At 42.0% G+C, this 14724-nt stretch overlaps 1 protein-coding gene across 1 annotated transcript in view; it reads right to left on the reverse strand.

Annotated features, from left to right (window-relative positions):
• Positions 1-14724, reverse strand: part of LOC108524377 (zinc finger protein 141) — a 162020-nt gene that overhangs the window by 11977 nt on the left and 135319 nt on the right. The window contains exons 2-4 of the mRNA XM_017865434.1: positions 12833-12836; positions 7994-8120; positions 7469-7564 (exon numbers count right to left, since the gene is read on the reverse strand). Of these exons, the coding sequence (XP_017720923.1) occupies positions 7469-7564; positions 7994-8120; positions 12833-12835 (226 nt within the window). The 5' untranslated portion in view covers position 12836. The remainder of the gene's footprint in view (positions 1-7468; positions 7565-7993; positions 8121-12832; positions 12837-14724) is intronic.

Here is a 14724-nt window from a genome sequence, read left to right on the forward strand (position 1 = left end):
AGGAAACAACAGGTGCTGGAGAGGATGTGGAGAAATAGGAACACTTTTACACTGTTGGTGGGACTGTAAACTAGTTCAACCATTGTGGAAGACAGTGTGGCGATTCCTCAAGGATCTACAATTAGAAATACCATTTGACCCAGCCATCCCATTACTGGGTATATACCCAAAGGACTATAAATCATCCTGCTATAAAGACACATGCACATGTATGTTTATTGTGGCACTATTCACAATAGGAAAGACTTGGAACCAACCCAAATGTCCATCAATGATAGACTGGATTAAGCAAATGTGGCACATATACAACATAGAATACTATGCAGCCATAAAAAAGGATGAGTTCATGTCCTTTGCAGCGACATGGATGAAGATGGAAACCATCATTCTGAGCAAACTATCACAAGGACAGAAAACCAAACACCGCATGTTCTCACTCATAGGTGGGAACTGAACAATGAGAACACTCGAACACAGGGTGGGGAACATCACACACTTGGGCTTGTCATGGGGTCGTGGGAGGGATAGCATTAGGAGAAATACCTAATGTAAATGATGGGTTGATGGGTGCACCAGGCCAGCATGGCACATGTATACCTATGTAACGAGCCTGCATGTTGTGCACACACACCCTAGAACTTAATTTAAAAAAAAAAACAAAAAACAAAAACCAGAAAGATATTCTGACACATCTTACAAAAACAAAGGCTGAGATCATTATGTTAAAAAAAATAGTCAAAAAGAAACAGATATCAATTAGTGATACCAATATAAAAATCAGTCAAATGTATAGAAACAGTAAGTAAAATGGTGTTTCCCAAGAGCTGAAGAGAGGAAAAGGGCAGTTTGTTTATTGAGTACTACATTTTACTTTTGTAAGATAAAATTAATCTAAAGATCCATTGCAGGCCGGGCGTGGTGGCTCAAGCCTGTAATCCCAGCACTTTGGGAGGCTGAGACGGGTGGATCACGAGGTCAGGAGATCGAGACCATCCTGGCTAAGCCGGTGAAACCCCGCCTCTACTAAAAAATACAAAAAACTAGCTGGGCAAGGTGGCTGGCACCTGTAGTCCCAGCTACTCAGGAGGCTGAGGCAGGAGAATGGCATAAACCCAGGAGGCAGAGCTTGCAGTGAACTGAGATCAGGCCACTGCACTCCAGCCTGGGCAAGAGACAGAGACTCCGTCTGAAAAAAAAAAAAAAAGATCCATTGCAAAATAATGTAAATGCACTTAACTCCACTAGACTGTATACCTGAAAATGTTTAAGATGGCAATTTTATGTTTTTCATCACAATTAAATATTTACATCTACCTAAAAAGGTTACATTTTTAAAAAATCACCTTCAAATAACAAGTGTTTCTCTCACAGAGTAACATATAATCAAACAATAAATAGATGGTAAATTTACGGTTTCTTTGACTACTCACCTACACAAGGAAACACTGATGACTACCCAAGAAAATAAATAATTTATAAACAAAGTAGGGCAATATTTATACAGGCAAATACCACATAGGTAACTTTTATAGGCAACGGAAATGTCATTCATATATACACACACACACATATATATATAAATTTGCTCCAATGATTTATACATGGTCATAAAAGGTACAAAGTGGAAAATTACCATACAAATATGAAGATTAAAAACACACAAAAAAGTAAATGATCAAGGAGAACCTACATGAAAAGAGACTCCCCAGTAAAATACAGTTGAAAACAAGAAAAAAAATTCTGACCTATAAAATACTGAATATAGACGTATCATAAAAACAATCCTTTAAATAACTAGTTTTCAACTGTGAACTTATGAAGAGCTGGCATTTTGAATCTTTGACATGCAATGTACTGCAGTAAAAGCAAATGCATTTCAATAATTAATAAAATGCTCTGAGAATGAAGCATTTCAATACGTTTAGTTATTACACAATGTGTAAATCTGAGTATTTTATTTCAGAAAATCTGAATTTGTAATCAGATAAATTTGACATAGAACATACCGGAAAGTGAAACATATAAGGGGAGTGACATAGCAAGATGGCAGAATAGGTTTTCTACCCACATTTTCTACACTAACAAAAATGCAGCAGTTAAGCCCTGACAAAACAACCTTTATGGGAACTTTGGAACCCATTTGTAAGACTGCAAACTGAAGACTGAGGAGGGCTGCATTGAGAGGGCATGTCCTTGCTTGAGTGGCATATTTGACTACAATAGTTCCAGCTACAGAATGAAATGTAACTGATTCTCATTGTAAACACAGCTATAGATCATTTGGTTTTGTTTATGTCACTAGCATCATCTGCCAAGACACTTAGGAGGATTCATAATGTCCTGTATCTCAGGTGAAAGGCCTTTACATGTTAGCTCTGTCTGTGATCTCTGAATTACCCCAAAATCCACCCCTTGCACATGTCAGTCATGATGTGGAAGAAATCCTACTCACACAGGGACCCACAGATAGAAATATCCATCTGTGCCCCTGGATGTAGGCTTGACAATATTCATTTGATGGTGGATCTTGACGTGGCACTACAATTTGGCTCCAAGTCCACGCAAACAAAATCCAGGAGGAGTTTTTCCTAACCTGTGATCTGCCAAAAAGCACAGCTATATGTGCCCCTGTAGACATGCTGGCTGACTTTATTCCCACTGTGAATTGTGAAGCAGTCCTATAACCAGACTCCAATCCCTGGCAGCTAGAGTCTGGGAGAAGTCCTGCCCACCCAGAAATCTGGAGGGAGAAATGTCATGAACCCAAAAACAAACCTGAAGACTTTGGTCTCAGCTGTGTACGCTGAAGCAGCCCTGTGAATCGTTCCACACCCTCTCAGCTGTGATGAAGGGTCAGTGCTGCTCATCTAGGAACCTGTCCAATGACGGGGTTAGACATTTCCAAACATCCAGCAAGAGCGAAATAGCAGGAGCCACACCTGCTCATATTTATTGTATCAGCATCTCCATTTGCAGATATTAACTGGGTTTTGTTTTTTTTCTCAGCACGAGTCTTATTGATCAAGATCTTAAAGAAAGTTCAGTATCCTCAGAAAATAGAATCCTCAACTGTCTGATGCTTTAATAACAGGTCTACCAAGCATGAACTTCACTGTAGACCCAGTAGTAGTTACGTGACCAGGATCCAATTCAGTTGACTGTGATCTTAGTGACAATCTCAACAGCCCAGAAATCCAATAGAAGATATTTACCTCCCCAAACTAGTCTATAATGACTGAAAGAAGTATTTACTACTTCAGATGCAAGAACATCAAAACAAGGCTTCACAGATTATGAAGGATCAGGCAAACCTAACAGCACAAAAGGAAACTAAACACGTTCCAGGAACGACTAACAATAAAACACAGATCTAGAAAATGTCTAACAGAGAATTCAAAGTAATTACCTTAAAAAATCTCAATAAAGGCCAGGCGCGGTGGCTCACGCCTGTAATCCCAGCACTTTGGGAGGCCGAGACGGGCGGATCACAAGGTCAGGAGATCGAGACCACCCTGGCTAATACGGTGAAACCCCGTCTCTACTAAAGAATACAAAAAACTAGCCGGGCGACGAGGCGGGCGCCTGTAGTCCCAGCTACTTGGGAGGCGGAGGCAGGAGAATGGCGTAAACCCGGGAGGCGGAGCTTGCAGTGAGCTGAGATCCGGCCACCGCACTCCAGCCTGGGCGACAGAGCCAGACTCCGTCTCAAAAACAAAACAAAACAAAACAAAAAACTGGGGGCATCATACTTTTTTTTTTTTTGAGATGAAGTCCAGCTCTGTCACGCAGGCTGGAGAGCAGTGGCACGATCTAGGCTCACTGCAACCTCTGACTCTTGGGTTCAAGCAATTCTCCTGCCTCAGCCTCCCGAGTAGCTGGGATTACAAGTGCCCACTACCGCGCCTGGCTAGTTTTTGTATATTCTTAGTAGAGACAGCGTTTCACCATATTGGCCAGGCTAGTCTTGAACTCCTGATCTCAAGTGATCCGCCCACCTCGGTCTCCCAAGGTGCTGGGATTACAGGTGTGAGCCACCTTGTCTGGCAGGCATCATGCTTTCTAATTTCAAACTTTCAAAACGAAAGACTGAAATGTCATGAAATCTTAAAACTCATGGAGAAAACATATGGAAAAACCTTGTTGATATTGGTCTCGGCAATAACTTTTTTTGAAATGACATCAACAGCACAACAACAAAACAAAATATAAACAAGTGAGACTGCATCAAAGTAAACAGCTTGTGCACATCAAAGGAAAAAATAAAAACAAAATTTTTTAAAACTCTACCGGCCGGGCATAGTGGCTCATGCCTATAATCCCAGTACTTTGGGAGGCCGAGGTGGGCGCATCATGAGGTCAGGAGATCAAGACCATTCTGGCTAACACGGTGAAACCCCATTTCTATTAAAAATGCAAAAAACTAGCCGGGCAAGGTGGCGGGCGCCTGTAGTCCCAGCTATTCAGGAGGCTGAGGCAGGAGAATGGTGTGAACCCGGGAGGCGGAGCTTGTAGTGAGCCGATATCGAGTCACTGTACTCCAGCCTGGGCGACACAGCCAGACTCTTGTCTCAAAAAACAAAATAAATAAATAAATAAAATAAACTAGGCCAGGCACGGTGGCTCACTCGTGTAATCCTAGCACTTAGGGAGGCTGAGGCGGGTGGATCACCTGAGGTCAGGAGTTCGAGACTAGCCTGACCAATATGGAGAAATTCCGTCTCTACTAAAAATACATAATTAGCCGGGCATGGTGGCACATGACTGTAATTCCAGCTACTTGGGAGGCTGAGGCAGGAGAATCACTTGAACCCAGGAGGCGGAGGTTGTGGTGAGCCAAGAGTGTGCCATTGCACTCTAGCCTGGGCAACAAAAGTGAAATTCCATCTCAAAAAAAAAAAAAAAAAAAAAAAAAAAAAAAAAAAAAAAAAAAAAGAATAAACTAGAAGTATCATATAATCCAGCAATACCACTTCTGGGCATACTACCAAAGGAAATAAAATTAGTACCTCAAAGAAATATCTTCCCCCCCATGTTTATTGTAGTACTGTTTACAATAGCCAATATATGGTATGTGTGTATGTGTGTGTATATATATACATATATATATATATACACACACACACACAGGATACTATTCAACCATAAGAGAGAAGGAAATCTAGCCATTTACAACATGGATAGACCTGGAGAACATTATGCTAAAGGAAATAAGCCAAACACAGAAAGACAAAGAAACTAAATTTTCTCAGTTAGATAGGAAATCTAAAACTGTAAACTCATGGAAGCAGACAGCAGAATGGTAGTTGTTAGTGCCTAGGGTGGGAATGTGAGATGTTGTTCAAGAGTACAAATTTTTAGTTGTAAGTTGAGTAAATCTGAGAAATCTAATGTATATTAGCATTAGATTACCAAAATAGCATTGCATTTATAGTTAATACTATAATGTATGCTTTACATTTGCTACAACAGTAGGCCTTAAGTGTTCTTACTACCAAACAAAATGGTTATCCAGGTGAAGTAATAAATTTCTTCATGAACTTGACTATATTGTTTCACAATGTAGATGCATATCAAATCATCATGTTGTACCTATTAAAGTTATGTAATTTTTACTTATCAGAAAAATCCATGTCACACAAACACAGATGTACAGTAAGTCCTCACTTAATGTTCAAATTAGGTTCTTAAAAACTGCATTGCTAAATAAAACAATGTTGCTATATACCATTCAAACATAACTCTTGTTTATATCAATTAAACTCTGGAAAACTAGTTTTCTTAAACAATATGTTGCTTCCCTCAGTTTCCAAGAACCGATCAACAATGTTAAGTGAGAATTTACTACACACTTAAATAACTTATACAGGTGTGTGTGTAAGACACACATTTTTATATAGCTACAGAGAGATACATTTCAAAGACAGAATCTCAACAGACTTCCTACTAAGACAAAATTATAATAGTTATTAACAAATAAGAGAATAATTGAGAGCTTAACATACACTTAGCAATGTTCTACGCTGGTAAATGACATAGCACATTTATGCTGGTTAATGATACAGTGCATTTAAGAAATACAGAAGGTGAGTAGATACTTGAATCCAGTGGTGTCCAACCCTTTGAATGCAAGGACTTTTTTTGCTTATCTTCTGTGGTGGAGGATATCACAAAAATTTTTCAAAAACTTTTTTTTTTTGAGACAGTTTCACTCTTATTGCCCAGGCTGTAGTGCCATGGTGAAATCTCGGCAAACCGCAACCTCCGCTTCCTGGGTTCAAGCAATTCTCCTGCCTCAGCCTACCAAGTAGCTGGGATTACAGGAATGCGCCACCACACCCAGCTAATTTTGTATTTTTAGTAGAGACGGGGTTTCTCCATGTTGGTCAGGCTGGTCCCGTACTCCCGATCTCAGGTGATCCGAGCTCAGCAGCTATCATTAGTGTTAGTGTATTTTATGTGTGCCCCAAGACAATTCTTCTTCCAGTGTGGCCCAGGGAAGCCAAAATGTTAGAAACCCATGCTTTAAACTATATTATAATTTCAAAATTTGCACATATAGAGTTTAAATTACAAGTAAGTTTATACTAAAACAGTAACATTTTGAAGTGAAATAACATTACATTTTTTTCATATTTGGGAAGTGCTTATTGTTCTGATAAAATTGCTGTGTAAGAATTTTTGTAGAATTACATTTGCAACCTCCATAGGATTAAGGAACACTAAGTAGAAAAGACGCAACATCTGTCCCTGGTGTTCCTGGGATTTCTGAACCGAATCCCAGTATGTCCACTACTCACGTTACACATTTCAGATATGACACAAAAAGAATATTTGAAAAAAATACTTTGACATAGAGCTCCTCAATAACACAAATATTTCAATGTCTCCAAAAGCAATGGAACAGCAGTCACATCATGCAGCCCCCTTATAAACGATAAAGTGGACATTAGTTCTCCCTGTAAACTTAAAGGGAGATCACTAAAGCAAAAAGAGAATTCTTTGAAGATTAACAGCATGAGACAGAAAAAATGCAGCTTTTTCAGAAATTATTTTCATTGGAGCAGAGCTTCCCAAACTACCTGTTTTTTTTTGTTTTTTTTTTTTTTGAGACGGAGTCTAGCTCTGTCACCGGGCTGGAGTGCAGTGGTGTGATCTTGGCTCACTGAAACCTCCACTTCCCGAGTTCAAGTGATTGTCCTGCTTTAGCCTCCTGAGTAGCTGGGACTCCAGGTGCACACCACCATACCCAGCTAATTTTTGTATTTTTAGTAGAGACGGGGTTTCACCATGCTGGCCAGGATGATCTCCATCTCTTGACCTCATGATCCACCTGCCTCAGCCTCCCAAAGTGCTTGGATTACAGCCGTTAGCCACTGCACCCGGCCCCAAACCACATTTTAAGGCCTGGCTTCCTTCTTGACCTTTGGTCCCCTTGCCTGTGTCCTCTGCTTCATTCACTCTCACCTACCTGGGGGTCTGGCTACGATCTTACGTATCTTCACATTGTAGGGCTCTTTTCTTTGCTCCAGGCAGGTGACCAGGTCTGGGTTAGAGATAGCAACACCTGTTTAAAAAAAAAAAAAAAAAATAACATGAGTATTGTTGGGGATTCTCCAATTACCAACCTAGTATTATGCTAAGCAGAATAGAGAGATATTATGGAAGATTCTAGAAAATTAATCCAAAAATTGTTTCCTGACAGAATCTTTAGAATATTTAAGTATTTTAAATCTGCAGGTTCTAAGTTCCACTACCCAGTATTACTGAATAAAAAATAACTAGTGCAAATTGGATTTTAAGATGTGGGAAACAATATTTCATGTCATTGAACTTCTAGAATTACCACTAATCTAGAGTGAAGGACTCAAAATAGCTCAAGAAAAGAGAAGGTTTATGTAAAGATAAAACATAGAAGTTCCCAGGAGAAATTCTTCAAAGGAATAAAATAAAGCTCTGAGGTGAATTAGGAATTATGTATTAAAGTTATCCTCACCCAGGGAGACCAGGTTCCTGTAGTTCTCCAACATCACATCTCTATACAAATTCTGCTGGGCAGGATCCAGGCATTTCCACTCTTCTGGAGAGAATTCTATGGCCACATCCCTGAATGTTAAGAGTTCCTGAAAATACATACGTATCAAGTGACAGAGTTCTTAATTTGACTACAGGTGAAATGAGTTAAGAGAACTAGTTCTGACCTGTGACTGACTGGGATTATCTGACAAAATAACTTTCAATACAGTAATGTTCTCTAAAGTATTCTATAGCTCTGCAGAAAAAGGAAGGCATTCCAACAGTTTCTGTTGCTGCAACAAAAATAATGGGCTACACTGACACGCCCCTACCAAAACCAAGCAGAGTAGGCCCTGTGACCTCCTGGAACAAAGCGTGAACTCACCTTTCAGTAAAGTATCTGGAAGCCCTCATGCGTCACCCTGGCCTCACTGTAGAATCATGCAAGGAACTGAATTTTAAAAATAAGGATGTTTTCACCCAGAAAAATAGACAGGATCTGTGAAGAGGGTACAACTGATAGTTTCTCTTCAGACTGTCCATGTGATCCTACTGGAAGACTGGGCTGAAGGTCACTGAGCTAAGCACTGCCTCTCAAGCTTCAATGTACATATAAATTATTTGATATTCAAGTCCTCACTGTAAGTAACAAAATTCTGCAGGTTTGAAAAGGGTCCATGAATTAGCTTTTTACAGCAAGTCTCCTGTTAATGTTGATGCTCCTCTCTCTAGACCCATTATAGTACCACTCAGTTAGAGAAAGCAGACACACAGCACACAGAGTCCCTTACCCCAACACCGTTATCACAACACAAATACTTTTTATCCCAAGACAAGACCACCAATCATCATTCTGAAACATGGCATTCTCTGTAGACCCTGTAAGGTTACAGAAGTTGGAAATGGTGGCAATGTCTGAGTTAAGTCTGCATCTGAAAAACAACATGGGCACCTGCATTAATGCCATCTTTATGGGGCATGTAATATGTGCTCAGACATATGTCACAGAGCACTGTGATGGGAAGCTCACATTATGTGTGTTAATTCTCATAACATTCTCGGAGGTAGAAACTAAGTGTCCCATATTTCCCAGATTTAAATGCAGGGCCCAGAATTTCCATTTCCTTTCTGTTTCCCCTGACTGATTTTTTTTTTAATGTATAGAATAATAGCTAAATATAAATAGATGGGAGAGAACCAAAAGAAAGTGTTAAGTACAATTCAGAAGAATTCTTTATTTTTGTGTTTGTATTTACTTGGAGACTTGTAAGAAAAAGCCCCTGAATCTGCAGGGATGAAGAACAGGTTGCTAGGTGGGATGTCTCTAGAAACACTAGTTTTAATTTTATAGAAAAGATTTAAGGCCCCAAGGTAAATAGTTTTTCCCTATTTATTGGCTTTTGGGTTTCAGAAAATTGTGGGCACCAGCTCTGGAGAGAAGGTAGGAGTAGCCACCCGAAACTCTGATCTCCTCTACTAATCAGTTCTGTGAGAGATTTCAGTGTGGCCTCAGACCTGGATGAGGACCAGAAGAGGGTGGATCTCGACAGGGATGGGACAGAAAGTGGGCCCTAGGCTTCTGCTCTCTCTGTCACTAAGTACTTTCGGTTTTGTCTTTTCTAAGCCTGCCCAAGAGAAATTTGATTCCCAGAATTTGTGAAATATTAATCTATTTTAGCCACTTCTCTGTCTTTTGTATAACATACAGTAACAAGGAATTTAACCAAAACCCTTATGTTTCTCTAGAGCAATTATACTAGAAGTTAAATATTTAGTCTTAGCAAAGTAAACACAATACAAATAATAACAATTTCTCTTCTGTCAATGAATAGCCATTCACGTAGTGGCATCAAAACTCACAAAACAGACTGGGTGCGGTGGCTCACGCCTGTAATCCCAGCACTCTGGGAAGCTGAGACGGGTGGATCACAAGGTCAGGAGTTCGAAACCAGCCTGGCCAATATGGTGAAACCCTGTCTCTACTAAAAATGCAAAAAAAATTAGCCGACGTGGTGGAGGGCGCCTATAGTCCCAGCTACTCAGGAGGTTGAGGCAGGAGAATTGCTTGAACCGGGGAGGTGGAGGTTGCAGTGAGCCGGGATAGCACCACTGCACTCCAGCCTGGGTGACAGAGCGATACTGTCTATTAAAAACAAACAAAAACAAAAAACAAAACAAAACAAAACCTCACAAACACATTAAAGGAGAAGTAGCCCAAAGGAAGCTTAAGTGGCCTGTACAGTTTCCATCTTTGTACTGAACACATGATGCTGAATTCAACCATTTATTCATGTGCTCTAGACTGCAAGTTTGATGGTAGCAACCATGACTGCTTCATGACTTTTTCTAATGAACATCTGAAATAGAAGCAATTAGCTTATTGATCAGTTTGAGTCTTCAGAACTCCTCATTTTTCACCAATACCAGAAAACTGGAGCAACTCTTATCTGGGTACAAACCAAGGAGATTCTTTCTGTGAGGGGAGGAACAAACCTGGATGAATCATTTCTCTTTCTCTGAAATGGAAGCAGAATTAGACCTTGGGGTCAGACTTACCCCAGTCTGCAAGGGACATCATCAAATGTCTCAAATACTCACAGATGCTGGTGAGAGTGTCCCCAGCGACTCTGGGCAGATGCTGCCCCCATAGTGATCCAGGCAGGAGAGACAGACTGACTTTGTGGAGCGCAAACAGAAAATGGAACAGCCCTGGTGGAGCTGCAGATCTTGGATCCAGATGTGAAAGCCCTGTCCCTTTTCAACTCTAAGGCAAGGGGAAGGACAAAAGCACTCTACTCCAATAACACAGTCTACAGGGAGGCATAGTTGTGACTATGGCTCTGGAGATTTTGTGGCACTGAGCTCCCACTGCTAAAGTGCTTGTTTACACTTATAGATTCTGCCACAGGATTCTGTTTACACCAGAAGTCTCGCACACAGCTATACCAGGTAATTGGAGAAGATCTGGAAAACTCAAAGGGCTCCACTCTGAAAGTGGGGCTTATGATGTCTATGTTGACCTCTCGTGATGCAGAAAATGCCTTCTGTGAGTTTTCTGTATGTCTTTTGCCCAAAATCTGGCCCAGTCTTGAGAATCCTAGGCAGAGGCCAGCTTTTATGTGCAGATTCTAGGTAGGATTAATGTGCCTCAGCATTCTTAGGGGTTATAGCAAGCAGAGTAAAACTAGGAGAGATCACCTCCTGGAGACTCCTTCAACACTTTCTAAAGAATATTTTGGCCGGGCGCGGTGGCTCACATCTGTAATCCCAGGACTTTGGGAGGCAGATCACAAGGTCAGGAGTTTGAGGCCAGCCTGGCCAACATGGTGAAACCCTGTCTCTACTAAAAAATACAAAAATCAGCTGGGCATGGTGGCGTGTGCCTGTTGTCCCAGCAGGAGAATTACTTGAACTTGGGAGGCAGAGGTTGCAGTGAGCCAAGATCGTGCCACTGCACTCCCGCCTGGCAACAGGGTGAGATTCTATCTCAAAAACAAACAAACAAACAAAAAAACCATTTTGACCTAAAAGGAAAAAGTTGGGGTAAACATAATATAAGAGAGTTTATTTGAGCCAAAGCTTGAAGATTGCAACCCTGGACCATAAAGCTGCCCTGAATATACACTCCAATTAGAAGCCATTACAAGTATATTTTTAAAGGCAAAAAGAAAGGCACCGGGAACTGACAGAAAACTGTCAGAAATTCTTACTGGTTTATAGAAGTAACTTTGGTTAGTGATTGGCTATATACATTGTTAAGCTATAAGGTGTGGGTTATAGTGTCCAGTATGGCATTATCAGGTTAACTTATATCCATTTGTGGCAATAGCAAGTAATTTCAAAAGACAAATAGTTCAAAGAGGGGAACAGTAGTCGGACTGTGGTCTCATTTTAACACATCACTGGTTCTCGTAATTAAAAGAACTTGTATTTCTCAAATAAAAGTTCTGTTCCTCTCTCAAATCCCAGGACCTAAACTCAGAATTTGGAACTGCACATTTAAGACTTGGAGGGCTAGTAAGCTATGCACATTTGTGGGCATTTGGGCAAGGGGAGAAGGGAGAGAATTGAAGTTCTCAGGTTTAATCATTGCACATGTGTGATCCTGGCTGGAATTACGGGTCCCATGATCTCTGACTCAGTGTCAGATCTGAAGATGCCTGGTGCACTGAAAGAGGTGGAAAAACTGATTGCTATCTTAAAAAGTTATTTTGTAGAAAACTAGTCTAACTGCTATAGAAGGGACTGCAGATCCCAAATAGAGAGATCATTTCGTTTGCAGCTTTGGGGAGCACTTTGCTGCACTTTGTCGCACAATTGTGGGTTGTGACCATAATCCTGAGAAAGGTTTTTCTCCAAGATGAAGCCTGGTGGGCACTTTTTGTATAAGATCTAGTAATTCTTGACAGTGTGTGGAAAATGTAACTAACAGCAAAATCATCTACAATCCTAAAATACTCTCCACAAAAACAGAACTGCAAGAAAATGTGTTATAGAATTAAACAAAATGTGATGTGCATTACAGGCAATCTACTAAGAGATTGCCAAAACAAAGAGAGACACCATAATTAGCTCTCAAGTAGAAGACTTGACAGTACCATGTATCATACACAGTTTATTACACTTTCACCTTGTAATGTAGGAGGTCATCTGGGTTTTCTAATTGGTAATATTCAAAGGGAAAATAAACTTCCCACAGCTTAGTGACAGAAGGCAGATTTTTTTTTTTTTTTTGAGACGGAGTCTCGCTCTGTCGCCCAGGCTGGAGCGCAGTGGCCGGATCCCAGCTCACTGCAAGCTCCGCCTCCCGGGTTCACACCATTCTCCTGCCTCAGCCTCCCGAGTAGCTGGGACTACAGGCGCCCGCCACCTCGCCCGGCTATTTTTTTTTTTTTTTTTGTATTTTTTTAGTAGAGACAGGGTTTCACCATGTTAGCCAGGATGGTCTCGATCTCCTGACCTCGTGATCCGCCCGTCTCAGCCTCCCTAAGTGCTGGGATTACAGGCTTGAGCCACCGCGCCGGGCCAGAAGGCAGATTTTGAAACGTGAAGGCAGGTACCTGCTGAAAGCAACCTCCTACTCTCCTACAGAAATTGTGGAATAAAGGCCGGGCGCGGTGGCTCAAGCCTGTAATCCCAGCACTTTGGGAGGCCGAGACAGATGGATCACGACGTCAGGAGATCGAGACCCTCCCTGGTAACACGGTGAAACCCCGTCTTTTTAAAAAATACAAAAAAAAAAAAAAAAACTAGCCGGGCGAGGTGGCGGGCGCCTGTAATCCCAGCTACTCGGGAGGCTGAGGCAGGAGAATGGCGTGAACCCGGGAGGCGGAGTTTGCAGTGAGCTGAGATCCGGCCACTGCACTCCAGCCTGGGCGACAGAGCCAGACTCCGTCTCAAAAAAAAAAAAAAATTGTGGAATAAGGTGTATATTCTTGCTATTCACATTTCAAAGAAATAGTTTCCATGTCCTAGATAAAGACAATTTTGAGTAAAAAAAGACAAATCACCTAGTTAACAGATTAAAATGATTTATATATATTTCAAATAAGCAGAGAAAATATTTAAATATAAAAAATTTCAAACTAAATGCTTTAAGGGAGAAGAGCAAAAATTCTTCCCTTATTCTAAAGAGAAAGCATTAAGCCTCTTCTGATTTGTATTTGGTCCTATAACAGCCAGGTCTAAAGGCATGGTCTTGAACTCACTAACGTCTGAATTCTTGTGGCACATGAGGGATGCACTCGGGCAAACTGTGTGCACAGGAAAGACGATTTGTGGGGAAGAAAAGCGCAGAAGAAAGGTGCTATCAAGATCCTTGGGTGGGGGCAAGGCAGGATTGACGAAAGGACTGGTTTGTGCTACAAGTTCAGGCCCAGGCAGGGCTAAGCTCTGACTGATTCCTGAGTCCATAAAGGCAGAGGAGATTAGGATCAGGTGGTCCAAAGCCTAGGTGGGTGAAGAAAACAGATTCCTGCCACAGATCCGGGGTTGAAATGAACCAGGAGTCTTTTGGGCACTGTGTGTGTTCTTGGCAGAAAAAGCTAGGAGCAAAGCTGCCATGGCCACAATTCCTGAGGTTAGAACCCTGTCCTGGGACGAGTGTGGCCATGCGAATGCCCAGTGGGCGTGCTCAGGAGTGGGTTAGCATTGGGTGGGGGCTGGCAGCAGGGTGCAGGGAAGGGACGTTTCTCAGAACTTCTTTCCTCTAAGTTCCCAGTCCCCTCTCCCCGGGAGCAGACCTGGAGGAACAGGACAGTGCCCAGCAGGACCGCGCATGTGCAAAACCCGGCCGCGCCTCCCGCAGACACCAGCGTCTCCCTCCAGCCCAGGCTCAGCCATGTCTTTCTTCTGACAGAAAACCTGCGGAGTTTCCTCAACACCCGTCAATGCTCCAACCCCAACGGGCTGTCCAGCAACTCACTAAAGACCCCACCCAGAGTCAGCGCAGACCCCACAAGCTCAGCGCTCTTCCCGCAACTGCCCCCCTGCAGACGCCAGTCCCTGCCTCTGGACACCCGTCTTCATTTCTGAACGTCTCCAACAACCAGGGGCGCCCACACCCTCCTCAAGTTCCATAATGTGGCAGAACCACTCACAGAACTCAGCGAAGCGCTGTGCACACGACACCAGCCTATTCTAAAAGAGGCCACTCAGGAACAGCCAGGCGGAGGCGGCGCTCAGGGCAAGGGGACCGGTGGGAAAGTTGGG

Source organism: Rhinopithecus bieti, unplaced genomic scaffold, assembly GCF_001698545.2.
Source record: "Rhinopithecus bieti isolate Rb0 unplaced genomic scaffold, ASM169854v2 scaffold_79532, whole genome shotgun sequence".
In the NCBI taxonomy this organism is placed as follows: Eukaryota; Metazoa; Chordata; class Mammalia; order Primates; family Cercopithecidae; genus Rhinopithecus; species Rhinopithecus bieti.